General features: G+C 42.2%; 1 protein-coding gene across 1 annotated transcript in view; it reads right to left on the bottom strand.

The window, feature by feature from the left end:
* The window catches only part of RASA3 (RAS p21 protein activator 3), a 187,561-nt gene that overhangs the window by 69,364 nt on the left and 93,887 nt on the right, over nucleotides 1-24,310 (bottom strand). Inside the window, exon 5 of the mRNA XM_054974731.1 lies at nucleotides 6,536-6,612. Coding sequence (XP_054830706.1) covers nucleotides 6,536-6,612 — 77 coding nt within the window. The remainder of the gene's footprint in view (nucleotides 1-6,535; nucleotides 6,613-24,310) is intronic.

Consider the following 24,310-nt stretch of genomic DNA (forward strand, 5'->3'; position numbering starts at 1 on the left):
TAAATAGGCAATTTATGTTTAAATAGCACCCAGCTCCCATTCCTAATAAGCAGGCAAGTATGTATAAAATATTTTTTTTTTTAAAAAAAGAGAAAAAGTAAACCAAAGCAGGGACTGAACAGTGATGAGGATTGGAAAGAGTTCTGTGGTTTGCCCAAGAAGACGTTTTTGATAGGAGTTGATTAAATACTTGTTTTGGTTCCTAAAACCTAGAAGCAGCATTTAAATCAGGACAGACCATGCTATTCATATGTAAATTGCACAAGGTGCCAGTTATAAAGACAACTGTTCTCCATTTGGAAAAGTCATAGTTCCCAATCTGTAAAATATGTCTACAGATAGAAGTTAGAGCAAAACCGGAGTGTATACCATTGAGAACATTAAAAAGAACCATGTGTCAGACAGGTAAACCAGCCTGCCTGCCATACCTGTGGACGGGCAGTAGCGTAGTTGTTTTCTTGCTTCACTGTGTCTTAGCTACGCTTTGTTTGGGCCTAGAGGTGTTATCAGTGCAGCTGGGGCTGGGACCCGACCGACCTTGAGAAACTCGTATCTGCATCTCTTCCAGGACTTTTGTGTTTCGCAGCTCTGCACCAACTGCAACTGACTGTCGTTTGAACTGAGGGGAGGAGACTGGGAGTATAACCTTTCTGGGAAGACTTTGCTTAGGCATTCCAGGCAATTACTATGTACAGTGTACTTCTAGGGAGCAATCTCTAATAAAGACCTTTAACTCATACAACTGTGTTTGATGAAGTGGAGAGTCTGAGAGAATCCTCTAGCCAGACCTGACACCATGTTAATAACTGGAAAATAATCAGTTAATATCCTAATATTAGAGAATAGAGGAAATGAAAAAGATTTCTCTGGGTGCCATTATACAGAAAGTTTTACAACTGAAAGGATAGCACGAAATCTTGGTTGGTAAAAAGATTTTCTTGTGTGGGGGGTAGTATCCTAGAAGAACATGTGGGTTTCCCCAATGGGTCATAAAGTGGCCTCCTCAGGACCATTCCAGGTTGTAAAAATGGGACAGAAGGAGAAGACTGATGCCCCTTCTCCATTATCCCAATCCAAACTGGGCCAGCTTATATGCAGGAGTTGATGAGATCCCGTAACTCTCATATGACTGTTACACATGTAGAAGCAATCACAGAAACCTTTAATGTCTGATTTGTGGTCTCTCTTATAAACACATTCATTTAAAAAGTTCTTAAATATTTTAAATCTTGTCTGTATTCAAGCTAGGTGACCTTTCATTACACACATGTGTGACTTTTGGAGGTGCTTACCAAATACTATCACATTTGTTTAAGCTTATAGAAAAAGGATCTTTTCAATATTCTCCAAACTTGGTAATACTGAAAAACAAAGAAAACTGTAGTTGCAAACTACAAGAAAATATGAAGATAGCATTAGATAGGAGACTTGGGAAGAGTATAGGCTGTGAACTGGAACTAGAGATGAGACAGAAGCAGAGGTGGGAAGTCTTGAGGGACAGGCGGGATATGAGTCAGTCAACAGAACATAGATTTCAAAGTGAGGATGTGGTGGGGACAGCTTGAGAGAGAATGAACAATAGCATTCATTCCGACTGTCCATGTTCCCCTGTAGCACAGGGACTATATGAACACATATTGTGAAGACATTTATACCCCATAGCTTCGTTATTCCTTTCTCCTTTCTTTTAAAAGTTATTTAAGAAGCATTTTTTTTTCTTCAAAAGAAAGCAAAACCCCATATGTATAGAAATGAAATATGAAACTTACTCTGAAATCCTATTTCAATGGGGAAGAATTGAAACTACTCTGCATAGGATTGCACTGTTAGTCTACATACACAGCAAGAGCTTCCCGCATCCATTTCAGTGTCAGGCACTGATCCATGCCCCATCCCACTGCACAGACACAGCTGTCTAAATAAGTGCTTTTGATCCTAGTAAAACACTGATGCCAACAGTACTTAAATTTCTTATTCTAGATTTTATTACAGATTCATTTACTGTTTCCCAAAGGAGTGTGGGAAAAAACCCTAGTTGCATCTCACCTTAGATTATAAAATGAAGTAATGCCAAGTCAAATGAATGGGAACATGAAGGCAATTTTATGTAGCATATGCATGGACAAGACATTTTAAAAATGATATTTTCACACATGTATCCTGAAAATAAGCCCACCACGGGTTGTACTGATCTGCTGCTGCTCTAACATGCCCTTCCCCTGCTCCTGAGCTCCTGGAGAAAAACTGGAATGAGGGCGTGTTAGAGCAGCAGCAGATTCTTCCGCTGTTGCTGCGGCTGGAGCTTCACCGACATGGCGGCTTTCTCCAGAACAGCTCCCCAGGAGCAGGATGCCCAGGAAGAAAGTAGCAGCTGCCCGCCCCCAAACGATCATTGGGAGCCCTCTTGTCCAGCAGGATTGTGACTGGAGGAACGATTTGCAAAAGCTGCTGCCGCCGCCGGATTTCTCTGGCTCTTCAGGCAGTGATTTTAACAGAGAGGGGAAGGACACTTGGACTTCATTTCCCAGGAAAACTTGTGAGAACAATCAAATGTTCTCCATGTGAAAAAAGTTACTTGTAGCTTGGCTCTGAGACTGCACCACTGGGGGAAATGGGAATTAAGCTGTTACCCCAAACTGATTTCCTGACCTGAATGGCCACTCCTGACCTCCAAGGGCTATCTCTGCCCTGCTATTCAAGGAAACTTGCCCAGAGCATCTTAAGTATAAACAAATGACAACAGTCCAGATGAACTAGGATGCTTTTCTATACTTGGTTGTTCTCTCTACAAGCAAGTAGTGCAGAAATGTTTCCCTTTTTGAAACAGTACTATCTAAAATGAGCTAACAAATATTTACACAGAGCTTTAAAAAATTCTCAAAATAGTGCAGCCCATGCATGTTGCATTTGAATTAAAATTAAGTTGGCACAGTCACCCCAATATTAAATGACTACCCATAGAGGAAGCCTTTGTGAGTGAAAAGAGAACACCGGAAAAGTTATTATTATATACATGAAAAGCCCCATGTCTATTTTGAAATTATGCTTTACACTGCTGGGCTCTTGATCTTCTTCCATCCTCTCCCATTGTACTTTCAAGCTTATCTTCCCTGGGCTCCTGTTGTCTGTACTAGACTCTCACTCCCACTCTAAGTAGCAAAGGGGCTATTGAACCACTTCATGGGCCATTCAGAGCAGGAAAGGAGCTCTCAAATCAGCTGAAGATCAAATAAAAGACCGGAAAGGCCCTCAGTAGGAAAAGGAAACGACACTGGATTCTCATAGCAGGCTTTGTTCTTAACAGATAGTAACTTTTATAAATGAAAAAGAGGGAGGAGGGGTCGTGGGGATGTGTTCAGTCTCCGGTAAAAGTCAAACCAGTCAGGAATTCAGGATAGCTGTGATGTTCCCCAACCAACATTTTCTGTTGAATCAGATTAATAGAATGTTCAAACTGCTGCTTAAAATGTATTTCCAGCACAAAAGGTACTGACACAGATTGAATTGATGTTTCAATACAACTCCTCCGTAACAAATGGCAGCTGCACAACAGAACCGCTGTGTTCTTGCACACTTCCTGCTCTTTTCAACTGGGTTCCCAGGGAACAGGTACCCAATGTTTCAAATCCAAGGTTGCATAAAATATGAATATGAACAGAACCTTCAACTCATTTGATCAGCTATCCACTACAAAGAAAATGTTGCACTGGGGAAGATTATGTTGAGTCTGTCTACAAGTCGTGTAAACAAAAAGGATATCATGACATTCCTTACTGCTTTTGTCTTTTTCAGAGTTCCATACCTAATTAAGGCTTCTTCCCACAAAGAGTTAGTGAATCAATAGGCTTTGGTGATAACATGTTGCCTGCAGAGGCTCTTGCCCTGGTTTTTTAACAGAAGGCACACATACGTTTCTAGGGTTATGACCATGCCACATAGCTTCTTTGAGCTATTTCTCTGAATTGGTTATAACATATTTGAGAAATTAAATCCACACCATACCCCTTCCTTCAAAACAATTTTAAGGAACTCTTTGGACATTGCAATATATTGTAGTGTGTGCCCCTCCTACGTTATGTAAATAGCTCCATGTTGGGGATACCAAATGTGGTTTCTTCCTCCCATGCTTTTCTTGTGCGGCCAGGAGCTTCTGATCTTGCACATGTGGTTCAGGAAGGACACCTATTGCTGCAAATCTTCCACTACAAAGCTACTGTCAAAAACCCTAATTATGACAATCCATGATGCTATAAGGATAAAAAGTGCTCTAATAAGATGGAGAAAATGTGCTAATTACACATATTCTAATCTATGGTGGTATTTTAACATATCCTTCTGTCTCTTCACATTAAAACTGGAGATGGGCACGAACCAGAAAAAAACTGAACCGTGTGGTTCATGGGTCGTCAAATTTCATGAACCATGAACTTGCACGAACCTGCCCCTGGTTCGCGAAGCAGTTCGTTTGGTTCGTGAAAACATCAGGAAATCATCACTTCCGGGTCAGCAGAAGGTCACTTCTGGGTCAGCAGAAGGTCTGCAGGAAGTCCATCCCCTGTTGCCTAGGAAACTGATTGACTGGCACCAGGCTGTCTGCAGTGGTGAACCAAAAAACAAACCAAACGAACCAGCCTAAAGTTTGTGGTGGTTCGTCAGAAATGGGATCCGACAAACTGCTGGTTCGCGAACCAAGAACCAGCCTGGCTCGTGCTTAATTTTGGTTTGTATTTCAGTTCTTGCCCATCTCTAATTATAACACACAGCATGAAAAAAAAAAGGAAACAAACTTAGCAGGCAAAAAATCTGAAGTGGTGAGAAAGGAAATATAATACTGTTAATTAGAGAAAGGAGTACTTTTGACCTGAAAGTTGCAAACTTATAATTCTTTATTTGACCATAATGTTACAAACCACTCCATGCATATTTAGCACCAATACACACTTGCAAAAAATACAAAAGAAGTTTCTAGCCTCCCCCCTACCCCAGACAATTTTTACCAGCGCACCTACTGAACTATATTTATGTTAGCCAATTGTGGCACATGGGTGGTTTCCTCTATGCAAGCCGGCCAGCTTGGTCTTCTGGAATCAATTCTTGCCACAGGAGATTATGGCTTGAATTTAGTAATGCACAAGCAGAAAAATAAATGGATATAGATCTTGCGCGACACCTACCACTTTCTTCCCATTATGTTACAGTGCCCAGAAAATGGATGCAGAAGACCACTAGCACAAGCAGAAATGCAAGTGAGGATACAAATAAGTCTGACTTAGCACAAGTAGCTACTAAGGTTATCTTCTTGTGCTTCCACTTGCGCAAAACCCCTAGCACGGGTAGAAAATTTCCAATGGATCCAACTGCAGTTGAGGATGTAATTACAAGCCTGAATATTAACTATGGGCAATCTTTCAAGAGAATGTTTTCACTTAGCTGATTAACAATACAAGCAAACTCTTTTCTGTTGGAGAAGAAACCCATAAACTCATTTCTGACATGCAAAATTAATAATGCATTGATGATTTTTAAATTAAAATAGTTAAAAAGAGCATTTTTAAGTCCACAGTTAATGAATTAATAATATTAACATTTTATAACCTGTTTGTGATCATTTTTACTACAGTTCTTGTTTAATTTTCATGATTGTCAGAAGTATGAAATATTTTATATTTTCTTGTATTTTGAAAAGTAGAGTAAAATTGAAGACCTGGGGAATTCTGGCAGGAATTTTTCCACGGCAATGTATATTGGTTGCCCTACTATGTAATTTATGGTAAAAGACTGGCATTTTTGTCAATTACTAGGCCTCTACAAAGATACCATGTTTCCATTCTGGGTTGTAATGTGGATTTCATCTAGAACTGACACTAAGGATTTACTTAAGATGAATTGTTTTTAATCAATCAATTATCGGTTTGGTGTAGTGGTTAATAGCAGCAGGACTAATCTGGAGAACCAGGTTTGATGCCCCAGTCCTCCACTTGAAGCCAGCTGGGAGACCTTGGGTCAGTCACAGCTCTCCCAGAGCTCTCTCAGCCCCACCCACCCCACAGGGTGTTTTGTTGTGGGGATAATAATGACATACTTTCTAAAACTGTTCTGAGTGGGTGTTAAGTTGTCCTGAAGGAGGTATATAAATTGAATGTTATTATTATTGCTGTTATTAAAACAGACTTTTACAGAATACATAATATGGTTTATGAAGGAAGTTAATGTACTTAGAAGCAACAGGAGCCAAAGAACTAATCTGAACTAGCCCATGCCTGTCCAGCAGTTGCTGTAAAAAACCTAAGTAGCAAACATCACATACCTGCCTTACTTTCAAAACCAGTATGCAATGTAGCCTTTGCATAGATAGGAAATCATACTAACAGTCCTACAGGTATTGTGGAACTAGGTCCATGATTCTTTCGGCCCTGGATAGATTCTTTAAAAACAATGTTCTTAATTATATTTAAACATATTAACATGCATATACAGCTGCCATCAGAGCACTGTAAGTAAATATTGTCAAGTTACTGATACATATCAGTCTTACCGTGTAGCAAGCTTATGGCAAATGACACCAGTGTCTGTTATGACTTCACTGAGCCTCAACTCCAGATGGACTTTGCCCTGAAATGCAAATAGTAAGCCATTATATGAAAATAACATATCATATAGCCAGTCATAACAGTCTTAAAACAGTGATACCCAGTGTAGTGCATTTGCTCATGTCCACTTCCTTCTTCCACAAAGCAAAGATCCTAGCCTGGCTTTCCGCAACCTCAGCAGAGTGGAAGGTGTTTCAGAGAAGCCCAGGAGGCATCCCCTTTTTGTCCTCAGCTGCCTCTGTCAAAGGATGATACTTGGCTTGGAACCTCCCAACATTTTGTGATTGGCCCCAGCTCCCATGGCAGCCATTTTGTAGTGGTGTCCACTAACTGATCTCAAAATTCCTGAAGTGCACAAGCTCAAGAAGGTTGGGTACCTCAGTCTTAAAATAAGTTGTTGTCAATAACAATGTCAAAGATAGAGGCCAAATGTGACCTTGAATGACCAAACTGATTACAGCCAAATCTAATGAGTCTGTGAAAAATGAAGACATCCTATCAGAGAATACCCAGATAATATTTTTCTCATCTGAATGAATTCATAAAGCTGTAGATGTTCATGTCTGATGACCAATTACCAAAAGTTTCTGCATTCCAGCAGTTTAAATTAAGTATTGATTACTGAAATTGAGGATCTAGGGATAGACTATGTTGTCACTTCTTTTAAAATAGCTACTTAAGCAGGAACATGCTGTCTGCTTATCTGATGAGTATTATACTTGACTTCCTGTATTAGTACTTATTTCACAACTTTGTTCATCTGAACCAGATTTTCTGAATCAGCTCCCTGTCTGATGAAGCAGAGTTTGATATTATGTGACAACAATCCTCAGCGGGTTTACTCAGAAGTAACTGTCTTCAGTGAAGCTTACTCCTGGGAAAGAGTTCTTAGGATTGCAGCTTCTGTTTGTAACTGCTCCAGTGAAATGTTACTTGAGGCCTGGCCATATGCAAATAACACATGGGAAGAAACAGTAATAACTCTAGAAACAACCATAACAAAATAAATAGACAATGAATAGATATATAATGATAGCAAATGGGCTTTTTCAGATGGTGAGCTACCTTTTTTCAGAAAACATTCATCATGTAAAGAGAAAAGAGGCAGTTTAACATATCACACACCCCCTCTATCTGAACAGAGGATTGAAGGCTGCAACTTGCACGTGCTACTGCAAAAGTTAAATGCATTCAGAAAACTTGGATCAGTGGATTAGATCCCTGCTTTAGGAGATTTAAATGTACCCAAGTGCAATTGATTTTCTAAATGAGACAACTTTTTAAAAAATTAAATGCATAGATGTTCTAAGCCAAGAACAAGAAACAGACAGGTAGAGATAGATGCAGGTTGAAATGATCCAGTTAGCTATTTTCTTCATGGTAGATGCAATGGTTAAAAAGGGGAAAAAGTATTTTTCCTAACTGTAACAACAACTACCTCACAGGCCTGCAAAAAAGGTCAATAGCTTGATCGCTCTGACTCAGTCTGAATTTTCCTTTAACGTTGCTCCAGCTGTGTCCCCGTTAGTTTCCTGTCTACTACTTCTGCAGCACACAACAGAACCTCAAGAAGATAGATAAGGTACGAGTGAGCAATCTTGTCAATAACCCTCTTCTTATGGTCTTGTTATTCCGGACTAAAATAAAGGAGTTCCAGAAGGGTAGCCATGTTAGTCTATAATTTTATTTTAAAGCAAGACAGTCAATTGCTACTATGGCCCTTTAAATCACAAAGAGGATTCCAGAATCTCACCAGAGCATCTCGGTTCACAATTTCATTGGATACACAAGTTTGTGAGAGCAGATCATCCTAACTGATCCGCCACCTTTGTGGAAGAAAAGATCCAACTGAATGTAAAGCAGCATGTTCTCACTGTTCTAACTATGACAATGTATTCAATTCATTTCTGTCAGACTGCCCATTTCCTCTACAGTGCAAAAAGGTAAATCCAGCATGTATGTTTGTTTTTAAACATGTGGAATTGAACACAAACAGTGATCATGGGGTTGCCAACCTCCAGGTGGAGGGTCTGGGTTTCTCCAGGAATTACAACTGAACTCCAGACTACAGAGATCAGTCAGCATGGAGAAAATGGCAGCTCTGGAGGGTAGTCTCTATTGCATCACATCCCCGCTACTCTCTCTCTAGTCCCCAGACTCCATCCTCCTCAGATAGCGCCCTCAAATCTCCAGGAATTTTCCAACCTGGAGCTGACAATCCTAAGTGTTAATGCCATGAAGTCCTGAGCGCTGCCAAACAAGCAGCCTCTGCATGGATGTCAAACCTCACCCTGAATTATATAACTGCAGGTTTTCAATATCAGCTCCAACATCACCTTCATTAGTGCAGCAAGGAAACTTAGGAGTAAGCCAATAGCATCCCCAGCCTATCCCAGTAACCCAATACAAGGTACAGATAGTCAGCATTGATTAAGTTTCTGACAAGAATCTATGAAAGGAGAAATACCATGCAAGATATTTTTCCCACACTCCCTGACTACCATTTCAATACTGATGAAGCATCAAATATGCAGCCTGAACAAGCTGACAGAGGTCCTTTCCGCATGGTCATTTTGCAGCAGTTCAGATTCCATTTTGCTTCCCATGATCTCCAGAGTTCTCCATGTGCAAGGGAGTCATGGGACGCAGAATCAAATTTTGTTCATCTTTTCCCCGAGTTTCCCCCCTGCAGACCTATCACAAACTTTTTTTTTGAAGCTGTCGCAGAGTCGCCACTGATGCATCCTATGTGTGGTCAGAATTCTTAGTCCCCAACCGCATCTCCCCCCCAACCTTTCCCCGGCTGCTGATTGGTTGGCCACCTGCCAATAACTACTCCTACCCTCCTCAGCTCTCCGAACTCCTTTTCCACCAATTTTATCATTAAAGCGAGGTAAGGGTTGTGAGGCTGCTGTTCCATTCACTTCCTCCCTCATGGCTTTAAAAGTGAGGGAAGGTTCATAAGGCTGCTGCTTCTTTCGCTTCTTCCCTCCTGGCTATGCACACTCTCGCTCACTTATTTTTTTCAAAGCCAGGAAAGAGTTGTAACACTGCTGCTTCATTTGCTTCCTCCCTCCCGGTTGTAAAAGCCAGAAAAGGGTTAAAAGGCTGCTGCTTCGTTCACTTCTTCCCTCCTGGCTATGCACACACTCACTCATTTACTTTTTTTTTAAGCCAGGGAAGGGTGCTTCCCTGCTGCTTTGATTCTCAAACAGTTCCTCACAGCACACACAAGCAAAATTCTCCCTCTCTCCCCCCCACACCTTTCCACGGCTGCTGAAACACACACCTTTGGGTTTTTTTCCTCTTCAACATTAGGAGAAGCCTGAAACAAGCCCCAAGCACTGAACATCTATTTCTCTCTCCTTTTTTTAAATTATGGGAGAATCCCAATGCTGTGACTCCTTTCAGCACAATGCCCATCCCGTTCCCTGAGATGGCAATCCACATTCCCCACTGATCGCTTCTTGGGTTTACTTAGTGGAACAAGCAAAAAAATTACGTTTCCCCCCAGAACTCTGCCACCAATTGCCTCTCCAGTGGGCATGGAACAGCTAAATCAGTAAATCCAGGGACGGGGTGGGGTGGGTGGGAATGGGCTCCAACACTGCAACATTAAGACAAATGGACAATTTTTTTCAGCCCCCCCAATAGGCATTTTCAAAAAGATACATCTCAACTCGTCAGTCAACACCAAATCACCTTGGGGTTGTACACTGCAGAATGCCAGGAGCCCAAGCCAATTCAGCACTGATCGGCATGAATACGCAGAGGCACCGGCTTAAAGTGTGCTGTGAGGAAAAGTGCAGAGAACAGCACCGATCTGGCTGACATTGTTCTCCAAAATCATATCATGATTATTTTATTTTATTTTTTAAAGAGACTTGGCATTGAACAACACCAAGCTAAAGCATGGGGGGTGGGGGAGAGGAGGTTCTATAGAAATTACATCAACATCACCTCTTAGAATAGAAGACCTCTCCCTCCCTTGCCAATGTCACTGGTGGTTCTGGAATGTCCAGGTTCTCTTTGAGTCCATGTGTTACATCACTTTAGAAGCAAAGGGTGAAATGGCCAACGACCTGATGTCACTTAGATGACTAACATGATATTCTTATCAGGAGCAGCCTCCCATGAAGATACATGGCTGCTGAGAGCAAATGTATCATATTGGTTAGAACATCCATGCTTCATTCTGCACTGGCAAGGCCATGTTGAGTGGATAGTTGCAAAAAGCAGTAACAATTGTTGAGAATTATTTAAAAGTTTAGCATTTATACAGAGTATTTTCAAGTGTTCATGAAGCATAACGCTCACTACAGTAGTCATCCAGTCCACAGTCCTCTTAGGCAGGCAATGTTACTATCTTCCAATGTCTTTTTCCTTAAAAAAAAGTGATACCACCTTGGGAGCACAAGCTGCCAGCCAAAAGTGAAAAGACATGCAATTACTGCGTACCATCAGAAAAAAGGCCCTGCTATCTTCTATTGTAAAGGAAGAGACTGTGGCTGCGGCATATCTTAGGTCACCCAGTAAACGTGGCTGAAATAAGAGCTGAACCACAGTCTTCCTATCTCACAGGACCTGCTGGAATCTTCTTAGAAAGTCAAACAACCCATTCACTAAGCACTATGCCTTTAAGGGAGGGCACTCTACCATTTCCCCATGCTGTTAAAAATAGAATCAAGTAACCAGCAACAAGAATATGACAGAAAACAATCAAAGGTCTATAGCATTACTAGCGACTGTTATTATTTCCAAAATATTTTGTTACTCCCAGTGGCCAAATTCGTGCAAGCTTACCTAAACCACTTGCTGCAGTTAACATGTTTCGATGCATCATGCACTAAATGCTGCTCTTATGCAAACATCATGCTTCTGCCTGTGTCAATTATGCCCTTGGGGATCTCTTAAATAATTTTCTCATGTATGCTCCAGTTTAAACTTGCTGCAGAGTATTGAAGTAACTTCTCTCAAAGCATCTCAGACAGAAAGAACAGGCTGCTTTGCATATGTATTTTATAACCAGGTTGTCTAAAAATGTTTAGATTTATAAATCAAAAGTATCTTTTTGGATATAGGCTCTCTATTTCTAGCACACGCAAAGCTAAATAAAACAATCAACAGCTATGCCAAAATTCTTTACATGGCCGTATGTATCTGTGTACACGTATACACCTATACTGTGAGACTGTAAAGTAAAAGGAACAGGCACTGGAAAAACAGAAATAATTACATGCACAGTAGAATGAACTTAAACCTTTAATGTTATTATTAAGCTTTCATATGACCACTGCATTATGGAAGTTGGGTTGGAGAGAAACCTAAGCAAGAGTTTTGTGTAATGTAACATCAATAAATTCAATCCTAATGTTGTATTCAACTCTCATAGTATTCAATAACATTTTTTAAAAAAATGAAACCGCCATTACAAAAGAGCATTGCTGAAGAAACACGAACGTGCCACGCAGCCTGCCAGCTGAGCTGGCATTTGTTAACATTGGGAACCAAGGCCATTAGTGTATCCAGGCAAGTTCAGAAGCCTACTTTAGTAGCCACCGAAAAACATGTACTAAAATTACAACTGGTACATAATGCTACAGCAAGAATGCTGTCATGACTGGATTATATGGACCATATTACTCTAGTCTTGTTTCAGCTATGCTGGCTTCCAATCAGGTTCCAGGCCCGTCAAAATGCTGACCTTTAAAGCTCTATACAATTCCATGACCCACCAAGTGAAACGTAACAACCCTGCAATCATGTTCACCAGATCATCCGTTTTGCTGCCTGCCTGGGACTGCAAAAAAGAATGGTGTTGCCAAAATATAAACAGCAGACTAGTTTGGGCTTGGGGGATCATGAATTACACAGACCTGCTGTAAAGCTAGCCAGGGAATTCAGAGGGTTTGAGACACCATTTTTGTTTTGGGGTCTTCAAGTCAGTGAAAGTTCAGAGATGTACTTCCATAGAGGTTGTAACACATATGCAGGGCTTTTTTTCAGCTGGAATGCAGTGGAACAGAGTTCCGGAGCCTCTGCAGCATGGAAGGCAATCTAAACTCCCCTCTGTCTGGAGATCAGGGGGCAGGGCCACCAGCCATGTGACCACTTCTCCGAGGGCAACCCACTGAGTTCCACCACCTCTTTTCCCAGGAAAAAAGCCCTGCACATATGGGAGATCTGATCATGGCTCTTAGGTTGGCTGGCTGTTGGTTGATTGTATTGCATTTATCTAGTGTGTTCTATGCTGGGTTCCGTGACAAGAAAAGAGCTGATGAGCGAAGCACTCTCTTCCCTTTCTTCTGCCTCTAATCCTGGGGTAATACACCAAGGAGAAGTACAATGGAACCTGATACAAAATGGTTCTTTTCCACAGGTTTTTGCTACCATTAGCACATCCATTAGAACTGCTTAGGGTAAAACATCTAAAATAGATATAATTTGTTTTTGTAGGAACAGATATAAAATGATGGACAAAACCCTGCCTTCGAGTCATAGTTGACATGTCAGCCCCTGGTGGGGTTTTCATGGCGGGAGACTGGCGGAGGTGGTTTGCCATTGCCTGCCTCTGCAACCCTGGGTTGTATCAAAGGGGCCATAGCGTTGAAATCGCAGGAGGTCATAGCCCCTCTCTATACTGTCTTGGTCAGGCCACACCTGGAGTATTGTGTGCAGTTCTGGAGGCCTCACTTCAAAAAGGATGTGGACAAAATCGAGAGGGTGCAGAGGAGAGCGACAAGAATGATCGGGGTCTGGAGACTGAGCCCTACGAGGAAAAGCTGAGGGCCTTGGGAATGTTTAGTTTGGAGAAGAGGAGGTTGAGGGGGGACATGATTACTCTCTTTAAAAATATTTGAACATTCCCCCCCCCGCCCATTTGATTCCTTCGAATAGCTTTGTTTGCAAGGAAAGCATCAATATTGTGTGGTTCCTTGTCCATGTTTCTCCTTATTAAGACATGATAATTGTTGTTGGTGCCAAAGCCTTCCAGAGAGGCCATGCAAGGTGAACAGGAGAGTTTTTAAGTAGATTGGTGTAACTTTGCAACAGAAGAGCTTGGAGAGGAGGGATTGAGTATGTCATTGGTGATTTACGTATACCTAAATGTGCGCACATTTTATGCATACAGATGTCTTCATTGTAGGAAATGCCAAAATACTTAGTGAAACTGAGATGTGCTAGGAAAACATTACCCTGACTTGTTTTATTTAAGGAAGTGATGCTGGTTGCCACCAGTCAGCAATTCACTTATGTGCTTTTTTAGCAATTTTATAACATTTTAAGCTAAGTTGGGGTATTTTTTTCCCTTTTTTGCCAGTTAGGGCCCTCAAGGCAACAAAGAACTAAAAAGATATTAAAAACCAACTTTGGGGGGGGGGTTCTCCCCACCATTGCACTTGGTTAATTTATTTCATTATTGTTTTGTATGTTGATTTTAGTATTGTTGTTTTCTTGTTTTTATTGATTTTAACTTGTTCACCGCCCAGAGCCCCTGAGGATGGGCAGTATATAAATTGAGATATAAATAAATAAAAACTCTTCTGTGTGTGTGTGTGTGTGTGCACACGCGCACATGCATGTATGCATGACCAGCAATGAAAAACAAACAGGGAAGTTTCTGGTGGGTTGCTGTGTTGGTATCTGACAAAGGGATCTTTGATTCTTGAAAGCTTATAATCTGGAAACCTGGTTGGTCTTTAAGGTGCTACTGGACTTGAAACAAGGGGGAGGGTCACTAAGGGATTGCCAGAAGAAACAAAAAAGTCTTTGCCTGCTCGCTAGGGGGATGGATAACAGAATATCCCTGGGGAGGGAATTCCATAATTTCGATGCCATGATTGAGAAGGCTGTTTCTTGGTTTGCAACCTGTTTAGCCTCAGATGATGAGTAGCAATCCAAATAAAGTCCCCTGAAAATGGTTGTGATGGTTAGGTACGTTTGTATGGGAGTCAGCAGTCCTTAAGGTATGCAGATCACAGGCCATATAGAGCTCTAAAAGTCAGTAACAGCATTTTGAATTGGGCCTGGAAGCAGACTGGAAGCCAGCACAGCTGAAAAAAGACTAGAATCAACATCTGAGAGTGGAACTACAAGTGACAAAAGGCACAGGTTGGACACTTGTCAGCTTCCCTCAAGTTTTGATGGGAAATGTAGGCGTCCTGGTTTTGCAGCTTGGCTCTCTGACTGCTGTCCAATGGACTTTTCAACTGTCACTTGTCCAACATTCCGCCAAGCTGCCTACATTTCCCATCGAAACTTGAGGGAAGCTGACAAGTGTCCAACCTGTGCCTTTTGTCACTTGTAGTTCCGCTCTTATAGATGGGTATGTGCACATTTGCACTTAATGCTGGCACTTGTTCCATAATGGGAGGGTATAATCATGGCATGGAAATTGGGAGTTTTGATGTTGTGGGACTTTGGTAGGATGACCACTGAATACTAGTAACAGTATTCAATATCAGGTGAACAAGGCTTTCATTGTTCTTTATCCTTGCAGGGTAACGGGCTGTCCAGTGTATGAAACAGGATGCTGGACTAGATGGAACTCTGGCCTGATCCAGCAAGGCTCTTCTTGCATTATGTACTGGAATGAACTCTGCTACTACTGCAAGAGTCTGGTTAGCTGTGTGCCAATAACAGCCCTGCCAAATGGTAGCTATGTTATTGCTTATATTCTTCAAGCATTTCTGACATCGTGTTATTCAAGTTGCAGCTTTGGAATGGTTTATATATGTCAGCTCGATACAGCTATGACACATAAAGCTATGACACTTGCAAGCAGACACATATATATACCTTTTCCTTATTACTATTTACCATATCCTATTTCTTCTCACAGTGTAGTTTTGGTTATGGTAATGACTTGCAAGCTTTCTCCTGAGACTGAAACTTGTAATGTTAGAAATAGTTTCTGATTTATTGTAAATTAGATTTGGAAGTTGCAACAACAGAGGAGGCAGTGATAAGAATGTGGCTGGGGGAGGGGATACTAAACTGTTTCAGATCTAAATAACTTATAGATCACTTCCTATTCTGATAAATTCTTGAAAACGTGGTGGACTCAACTTTCTAGGGAATAGGGATTATTTAGCTATTTTAAAACTTGATTTCACACCTTGGGTGTGGCAAAGAATTCTTTGCATCACATCCCTGAAGTGCATCCTTGTTGGCTCTCCTAGGTCTTTCAGTACTACTATTGACTTTCATATCCTTCTGGACTGTGTGGCTGAGAAGAGCCTTGGAGGAACTGTTTTCAACTAGCTTAAGTGCTTCTTAGACAGCAACTTGTAGAAAGCAGTGCTAGGCTGAGTTAACCCTTTTAATTAACCAGGGGTACAAGAAGCTTCTATCTTGTTATCCATGCTGTTTAACATTTACATGAAGACACTGGACAGTCTTCAAGGGCAGCCCCACATACAGCCCACTGCAGTAATCTAACCTGGATGTTAGCAGGGCAATCATGACAGTGGAAAGATCTTTCCTCCCCAGGAAGGGCTGCACTTGGCTCTCCAGCTGAACCTGGTCAAAGGCATTCCTGGCCACTCTGACACCTGTTTTTCCTACTGGGGCCCCAAGTCTAAAAGCATCCCTAAAGATATACATCTGCTCCTTTAGGAGAAATGCAACTCCATCTAGAACAAGCAATACCAATTCCTGGGTGAAAGCTTCATCCCACTAGTAGCACTTCTGTTTCGTTGGGATTAAGTTTCAGTTTGTTAACCCTAATCCATTCCAAACTGCATCCAGGCATCTGATCACAGTTTCAACGGCCTCCCTGGGATCTGCTGGAAGTACAAGACAGAGCTGTCATCTGCATATTGGTGCCAATGCAGCCCAAATGTCTAGGTGACCACTCCAAGCAGCTTTATGTAAATGTTAAAAAGCGTGGGGGGAAAGATGGAACCTTGTGGAACCCTGTTGGCCAGAGACCAAGGGGCAGAACAGCAGTTCCACAACACCACACTCTGAAACCTATCCTCAAGGTAGGACCAAAACCATCACAGAACACTGCCTCTCAGTCTCAACCCTGAAAGGCAGTCTAGCAGGATACCATGATCAAAGGCATCAAAAATAGCAGAGGTGTCCAGGAAAATTAACTGGGCTGCACTCCACCTGTCCATTTCCTGGCACATATCATCCACTAGGGCAGCCAAAACCATTTCAGTCCCATAACAAGGCCTGACCAGGCCCAGATAGATAGGATATATAAATTGGTTTTACCATTTGATAAAAGGAAACTTTCCTAGCTGGCAGAGGGGAGCAAGTCGATTGTGATTCTGCAATGATAAGTCTTTAAGAAGAGCGTTATAAGGAGGTTCAGTGCTGGATTTCAGTACCTGACAGACTTTCAGTGCTATCCTAAACAGAGATACACTCTTCTAAGCTGACTGACTTCAATGGATTTCCAAGGGTGTAACTGTTTATTATTGCACTGTTTCTATCCCACAAGATTCTTATATGAAATCTTTTACAGTTGAATAGGCATGCGTTTTTAGAGAAGACTGTACTTTTTTCCCTTTATGGGTAACAAAACAAGAGACGTGAAAACCATTATTTGTTAAGATAAAGCAGTCACACCCTTTTATTTCCTGGGTGGTGGAGCAGAAGCTAAACTGGAAATAGCTTTTTTCACTTTCACATGGTCTGTGGTTACAATAAATTCAGCGCTGAGTCTTTCTGAATCCTGCAAATTATTAACTAGGTTCAAATAAGCTCTCTTCTAGATACATGCAAATAAGTTGAACAAACATCATTAAGGCAACTGCTGGACAACAGCCATGCAGTAGTTTTTAACCATTTATAGCATTTTATAAAACTGTATCTCAAAAGGATCCAAAAAAGTCTCACTAAAACAGCCTTTACTATGCATATAAGAGTACATATCGTGCACTCCACGGATAAAAAACATAATCCAAGTAACTTAATGGAGCACATTTTTTAAAGCTACACTGGCAAATTCCAAGATACTCTTAGAAAGTCAAATAATTAACCTCAACAAAATAAAGCAAAGGGGATCTCACTGGCAGCTCCAGCATCTTTTAGTCTCGCCCTCCTCAAAAGAGAGCAAAGTGGCATACATGGTTTCTCCTAGAGTTGCCAGGCTCCAGGTGGTGGCTGGAGATCTCCTGGAATTACAACTGATCTCCAGGCCGTAGAGACCAGTCTCCAGGGAGAAAATGGTTACTCTGGAGGGTGGATTCTATGGCATTATATTCTGCTGAGGCCCCTCCCTTCCCCAAACCCTGCCCTCTCCAATGCTCCACCCTCAAAATCTTCAGGAATTTCCGAACCTGGAGCAGGCAACCCTAGTTTCTCCCCTCCTCCATTTTACAACAACAGTGGTAGGGTTGCCAGGCCCCCTCAACCTTCCGGTGGGGGATTGGGGCCTGGCACTTACCTGAGGGGGTGATAGGGGTGCGCGCACACACTCCTGCAAGTGTGATGATGTCACTTCCAGGAAGTGATGTCATCACACTGCGGAGCTTGGAAGTACTCATGCCCTCCACATCGGCCCCCAACGCGCCTGTTTCGGCCTAGATCAGGCTAGTTTCAGGCCCATTTTGAGCTGCTGCAGAGGGTGGGAGGGCTCCTGCGCTCCGCGGTGGCCCCAATCTGGGCCTGATCTGGGCCAAAACGGGCCCAATCCAGGTGCACAGGAGTGCACAGTGCTGCAGGGCGCACAGAAGGTGTGCTCCCCTCAATGCTCAAGTAAGCGGGGCCGGGGGGGGGCGGGGGATCCTCTGCCCCTGGCGGGGGTCTGGCATCCCTAGTATGAGATAGGTTAGGCTGGAAGTGAATGGCCCAATGCGAGTCAATTTTATGGCTGAGGGCACTTTAAGCGCTACACTAAACAGGATCATAAATATATCTTATTGAAACGGCAGTTTTGCCATGACCACGATGCTGTGTTCAGCAGTGACTGCTTGGCAGGAAAAGGGAGCGCCCCTTCCCATGGGGGAACTACACACTGCATCTTCAGACTCTACAGCACTGCTGTATAAACAGTGACAAGTCCAGCATTTGAAGCATATTGTATAAAAATGCAGTTCTGCTGTACCTGTTGCATTTAATAGGTAAGAGCAGATTTTTCTGCATGCAGGTTACTTGCATAGACACAAACAGATTTCATGTGAGATGGGCAGGGAGAAGGAAGTTATGGTCCCTCACCATGAGAGAGGATAAATTAAGAGACAGCAGCCCTCACTTAGTAAAGAAAAAACAGCCAAGAGTGGAATTCAGATTTCAGAATCTGTCTGTCTCATCACCAGTAAACCAGCCTAAACTTTACCATGCTATGCATCTCATTGCTCCTCTATTTATAACCATCACTTGAATTTTGTAAATGTAACATCAGTGCATGTCTTGGGACTTCAAGAATCTGAACTTTCTGACAGAGATATCCTGGGGGGAAGAGCATACTGAATGGGTGACCTCTGAAAGTCTTGGAGGGGAAAAGTTCACAGTGATTCTCTCCATTTCTGGCTCCTCAAGGCAGTTCTTCCTGGTTCAAGCTTTGGCCTTCCATTTTATTATGAAATGAGAGATTTGCAATTCCCGATTGAACACATTTTCTATACTAACAGGAGAAATTCCACCTTCTCCGTAGATTTCTGTTTGTTACATGCTGGTCACAGATCTAATACTATGAGGCTTCGTCTAGCCATACACAGAGATTATATCCCACATGCTCGCTGCTACATGCTGCTGATGCAGCAGTAAGTTACAGTAACAGAACATTAGCAACTGAACATTTCAGATCAGCCATCACTAGAAAAATAAAACCTCCAAAAGTCTGGGTAAATTTTTCCCGTAGTAGACGTTGGGCTAGCACCTATGCAAATAACTCCTTCATTTATCCTCATCTCCTCGTACAGTCATTGACCTCTGTATTTTAAATGATAATGGTAACTCATAACATTAAGTCCTGTCTTGTATTGTTCATATCTAAGTCCACCCTTATGCCTGGAGTGAAACTATTCCACTTATATCTAGAAACATTCCATTTATTACCTTCAGACCAGTTTGCTTGAGCTAAGAATCAGCAGAAAACTGGTGATGACCCACTCACGGCTGAAGAATGGGGAAGCAGTAATATTTCCTCTGTCAGCCCCACATTTAGGCAGCCCACAGTCTTCTCCAACTTAGTTCTTAAAATATTTCCATTTCCATTTCTTGGTCCTGCTTTAATCTCACTTTATCTTTTCTTTCTGCATTTGGCTCAAAGTTGTCCATTTCCTATCTGCTGCCTTTCTGTATCTTGCTTTGAGGTAATAGTTGCTTCAGCTTTGAGCCTTGCCAATGAAGACCTTGTTTCGAACTTTCCTTTTGGTTGAACTAGACATTCTGCTGCAGCTTCATGTAAAGTGGAAGAGGGGCTTAGTTTGTAGCAGAAAAACAGCAAATGAAAGTGGGTATTTAACCCTTGCACAACCAGCATTTGTTCCTCAAAGCCCAAACGTGGTCTGAAACTTATTATGGGTGAAGAAATGTAAAGTGAGGGGCATTTCAGACACAGAGCAGCTGGCAAACTCTCTTCTTGCTGCACCTTTCCCACGTCAGAGTGCATCTTCTGTACAACCCTCGCAATAGGGAATCAGCCACTGGCTACTGCTTAATGGGGAATCAGCCACTGGCTACTGTTTAGTTTAGCCCTTAATGTGTACTGCTTTGAACACCTGATGATTCATGGAATTTGCTGGCAACAATATTTCTCTCTTCAACCCAGATAGTTTAGATTTATTTCCAATGCTCTTAGCCCAAAGCTAAAAGTGAGCAGGCAACCCGTACGTACAACCAACTTTATTTCTAGTAATACCTATCAACAACAGAATTCTTGGAGGGGGAGTGTTTTGGCACACATACCAAGTGTTTTTGTAAATGTAAAAAGAGAGATCTTGTGCTTTACATGCAGAAGACCCAGATATAATCCCTGGGCAAGGGAAGGGTGGGGACAAGATGATGACAGATGAACAGCTTTTTTCAACTGCTCCGCAATTTCAGCTTTAATTGTAACGTTTAACAGTTCAAGATATCTTGGCTCACCTGTGTTATTTGAATTAATTGGTCTATCCTGTACTTTTAAACTGTTGGATTGCTTAACTTCTCCAGTAAATACTGCAGCTGCGTACAAGAGCTAAGAACTTCCCACTTGCAGTGAAGGAGAGACAGAGCTAAATATGGAGAAGAAAAAGCACCCCAAAAGGAATTAAGAATCACATTCTCCACTAAAATCAGCAAAACAGCTGTGCACTGACGACCTTTTACTGAAATAACTAGTAAGTGAATTCTCTACCTTTGCCTCTTCTAACAAGCACATTGTGCGAGGAGCCACTAATTCAATTATTCCCAGATTACTCCCCCTCTGTGACCAACAAACTTTCTAAAGAGAACAGGGTAATGGACACCTAACTGGCACTCCCACGCCATCTGGAGGGGAACTCATCCATGAATGGGGAGCTTACCCAGGACTCTCTAAGATACACACAGTCCCTGGTCTCAGGTACCAGGTGATGGGAAAAGTCCAAGCCCAGGACCCTGGAGAGATGTTGGTGTACTGGCCTAGATAAGCCAATGATCTGAAAATATACAAGGTATCAGATGGATCCTACAAAAACTCATATACACTATTTACTTAAATAAATACATTTTACTGTTTCTTTGTTCACTGACACATGAGTTGTTTTCCCCTGTTGGGAAACAGGAAAGATGGAAGAAAGACTGGGGTGGCATCCATATGGATGGGAAAGTATGGATCTTCCTGGTCCTGCCCACATCTGTACCATTTTCCCTGTCCCAGTCCCCCAAGATGGCAATTCCCTCCCCACCAAAAGGCTTTTAAAAAACCACTAATTGAATATAATGGTAACACAACAACGATTTATCTATCAGGTTCTCTTAACTCCTTTCATTTTAAAAAAATTCTAGCTCCTTTTATTGTAGAGATCTAAACTCTAACTGGACAAGAGAGAAGAAATAGGGAAAAGCTTGGGTGGGGAACAGAGGAGCCAAAAGATATAAAAAGAAAGCAAAGGGGGCAATAGAGGAAGCAGGAGGAGGAGAAAGGGGGGCAAGAAAAGCAGAAACAGCAGGAACAGGGAAGAGAGGAGGGAAGAATAGGGAAGAGAGGAGGAAAGAAAGAAAGAAGGGGGCAGCGCAACAGCCTGGGTGATGAGAACCACAAGTTATTTCATTATATGGACTGAATCTGTAGTAGGTAAAGGTAGTCCCCTGAGCAAACACCGAGTCATTATTGACCCATGGGGGGACGTCGCATCATGACGTTTTCTTGACAGACTTTTGTTACGGGGTGGTTTGCCTTTACCTTTCCCAGTCATCTACACTTTACCCCCAGGAAACTGGGTACTCATTTTACCAACCTTGGAAGGATGGAAGGCTGAATCAACCTTGAGCCAGCTACCTGAACCCGGCTTCCACCAGGATCGAACTCAGGTCGTGAGCAGAGCTTGGGCTGCAGTACTGCAGCTTACCATTCTGCGCCACGGGGCTCCTTGAACCTGTAGTACCTTTGCGTAAAACTTGTACCTACAACCACTGTTCCTCATACCTTATGTATGGAAAGCACATTAAATGTCCCATCCCCCCACCCCTAAGCTCCTTTCCTTTCAAGTAGCAAATTTCCCTTAGTCAGTACTAAGAAGTGATGATTCAATTAAGAAATATTTAGCAGTCTTTACATATAATGGATAAACATGCTCCCCATGTTTCCCCACGGTCTTCTTTCAGCAAGCATTTATCACAGAGCTCCAAATGCATCTTTAAGTTGCCAGGTTTTACAAAGCAAAAAAAGAGGAAATGATAAACTGCAGTAGCCATTGCAAAAAATAGCACAGCATTTATAATTAGCATTTAGCTCCCATGTCCTAATTAACTGGAATGTTTCACAAGCATTTGCTACAAGATACATCAACTTGAGATATAAATAACCAGCATCCTCCTAGAAAGTTATCATTGGACAAACAGCTCCCTTTGTCTCAGAGTGTGTTCAAAATACAATAAATATCAACAATTTTAGGGCTATATAAATATTGGCTCACTTCACATAATAAAAGAGAAATATTCATTTCCCATAGGAAGCAAACCCTACAACTGCCTAAACTGCTGCTGTTAAAGTTGTCTAAAGCCAGTACCTACTATCCTAACATGCATTAATTATCCCATAAAACACTTGAACAGATTCTTAAAGTAAATAATCTGGATGGCTGATCCATAGTTTATCATCATACAGTGTTGTCAAATACTCATTATCCTTTTACCAGGATGAATAAGCAATAACTCCAAAGGATCTTTCAGAATTTCAAAGAATGTCAAAAGAAAGAGAGAGAGGGAAAAGGGGTAGAAGGGAAGGGATGTTAAGTAGGGCTCAATTTTTCTAGATTTTCAGCTGTTCCAAAATCTAAATAAGATTTTAAAATTACAAATCAGGAAAAGTTGAATTTATGGGGAATGGAAGTGGCTATTTAATCAAAGGTAATGGTTACTTAAGTTTATTGCTGTGCCGCACACCCTACACAGAGGAATCTGCAACAACCAAACCACTCCCCACCATGACTGCCTGCCATCAGCTCCCATGCCTAACTGGATCCTTTCACTTCCCGTGAGCCAAGGAGCCATCCTATGCAGCACACAAGTGGTCCAGCTGCCCACGAGCCCCCCAGTACAGCTGGCTCCCCACAGCTTGAGGGAGAAGGAAACACCCAGTGTGAAGGCTGGGTTTTTATATGGCATTTGAAGAGAGGTAGCATGATGTGAAGTTTGACCAGTGTAGTCTCTATCCCAGCTTCCCCCTGAACCCAATGCAGTTATTTCAGATAAGACAAACAAAAAAGGTAAACAAAAAAAATTACTTGTATTAACTTTCTTGGATTGAATAAGGTAGTTCAGTAAAGAGGCTTGAAACCATAGAGAAGTATAACACATATTTGCTGGGCTCATTCAGTTACAACTAGAGGTGGGCACGAACAGGAAAAAAATGAACACGATGTTCGTTGTTCATTGCCATCCACGAACAGGGAATCACGAACGACTACGAACATGACCCTGTTCACGAACATGTTCGTGGTTGGCTGCTCATGGGAGGGAGGGGGGGAGACTTGGAAGGGAAGAAAGTTCCCTGCGCCGTTTGGAAACGGCGTGGGGAACCTCCTTCCCTTCAAAGTCTCCCTCCTTCCAGCTGGCTGGAGGGAGGGGGGGAGACTTGGAAGGGAAGAAAGTTCCCCATGCCATTTGCAAATGGTGCAGGGAACCTCCTTCCCTTCAAAGTCTCCCTCCTTCCAGCCGGCTGGGGGGAGGGACGGGAGACTCCGAAGGAAAGAAGGTTCCCCATACCGTTGGCAAACGACGTGGGGAACCTCCTAGATCCAGCCCTGCTCCTCACAGAAGATTCTTCCAGTTTCACTCCCTCGAAGTACAAACCCTACCTGACTCAAAACTGACAGTTTAATGGATTTCCTCCCCACCCCCCTCAGCTCCTCAAGCAGTTCATAGTTCCTTACTGGCTGTTGGCTGATCTGTACATGCACCAAAACAGGTATATAGAAGATTAGTGACTGACAGAAAGGGACAGGACCTTTGTCCATTCATCATACCCAAAGATGATGTTAGCTGACAGTATTCAATATCAAATGCACAGTAACAATCAGAGGCATCGAGCTGACCAGCTGAGAGTGGGATGTCAGAACAAAAAAGCAAAAACCAAG

Source organism: Eublepharis macularius, chromosome 3 (assembly GCF_028583425.1).
Source record: "Eublepharis macularius isolate TG4126 chromosome 3, MPM_Emac_v1.0, whole genome shotgun sequence".
In the NCBI taxonomy this organism is placed as follows: domain Eukaryota; kingdom Metazoa; phylum Chordata; class Lepidosauria; order Squamata; family Eublepharidae; genus Eublepharis; species Eublepharis macularius.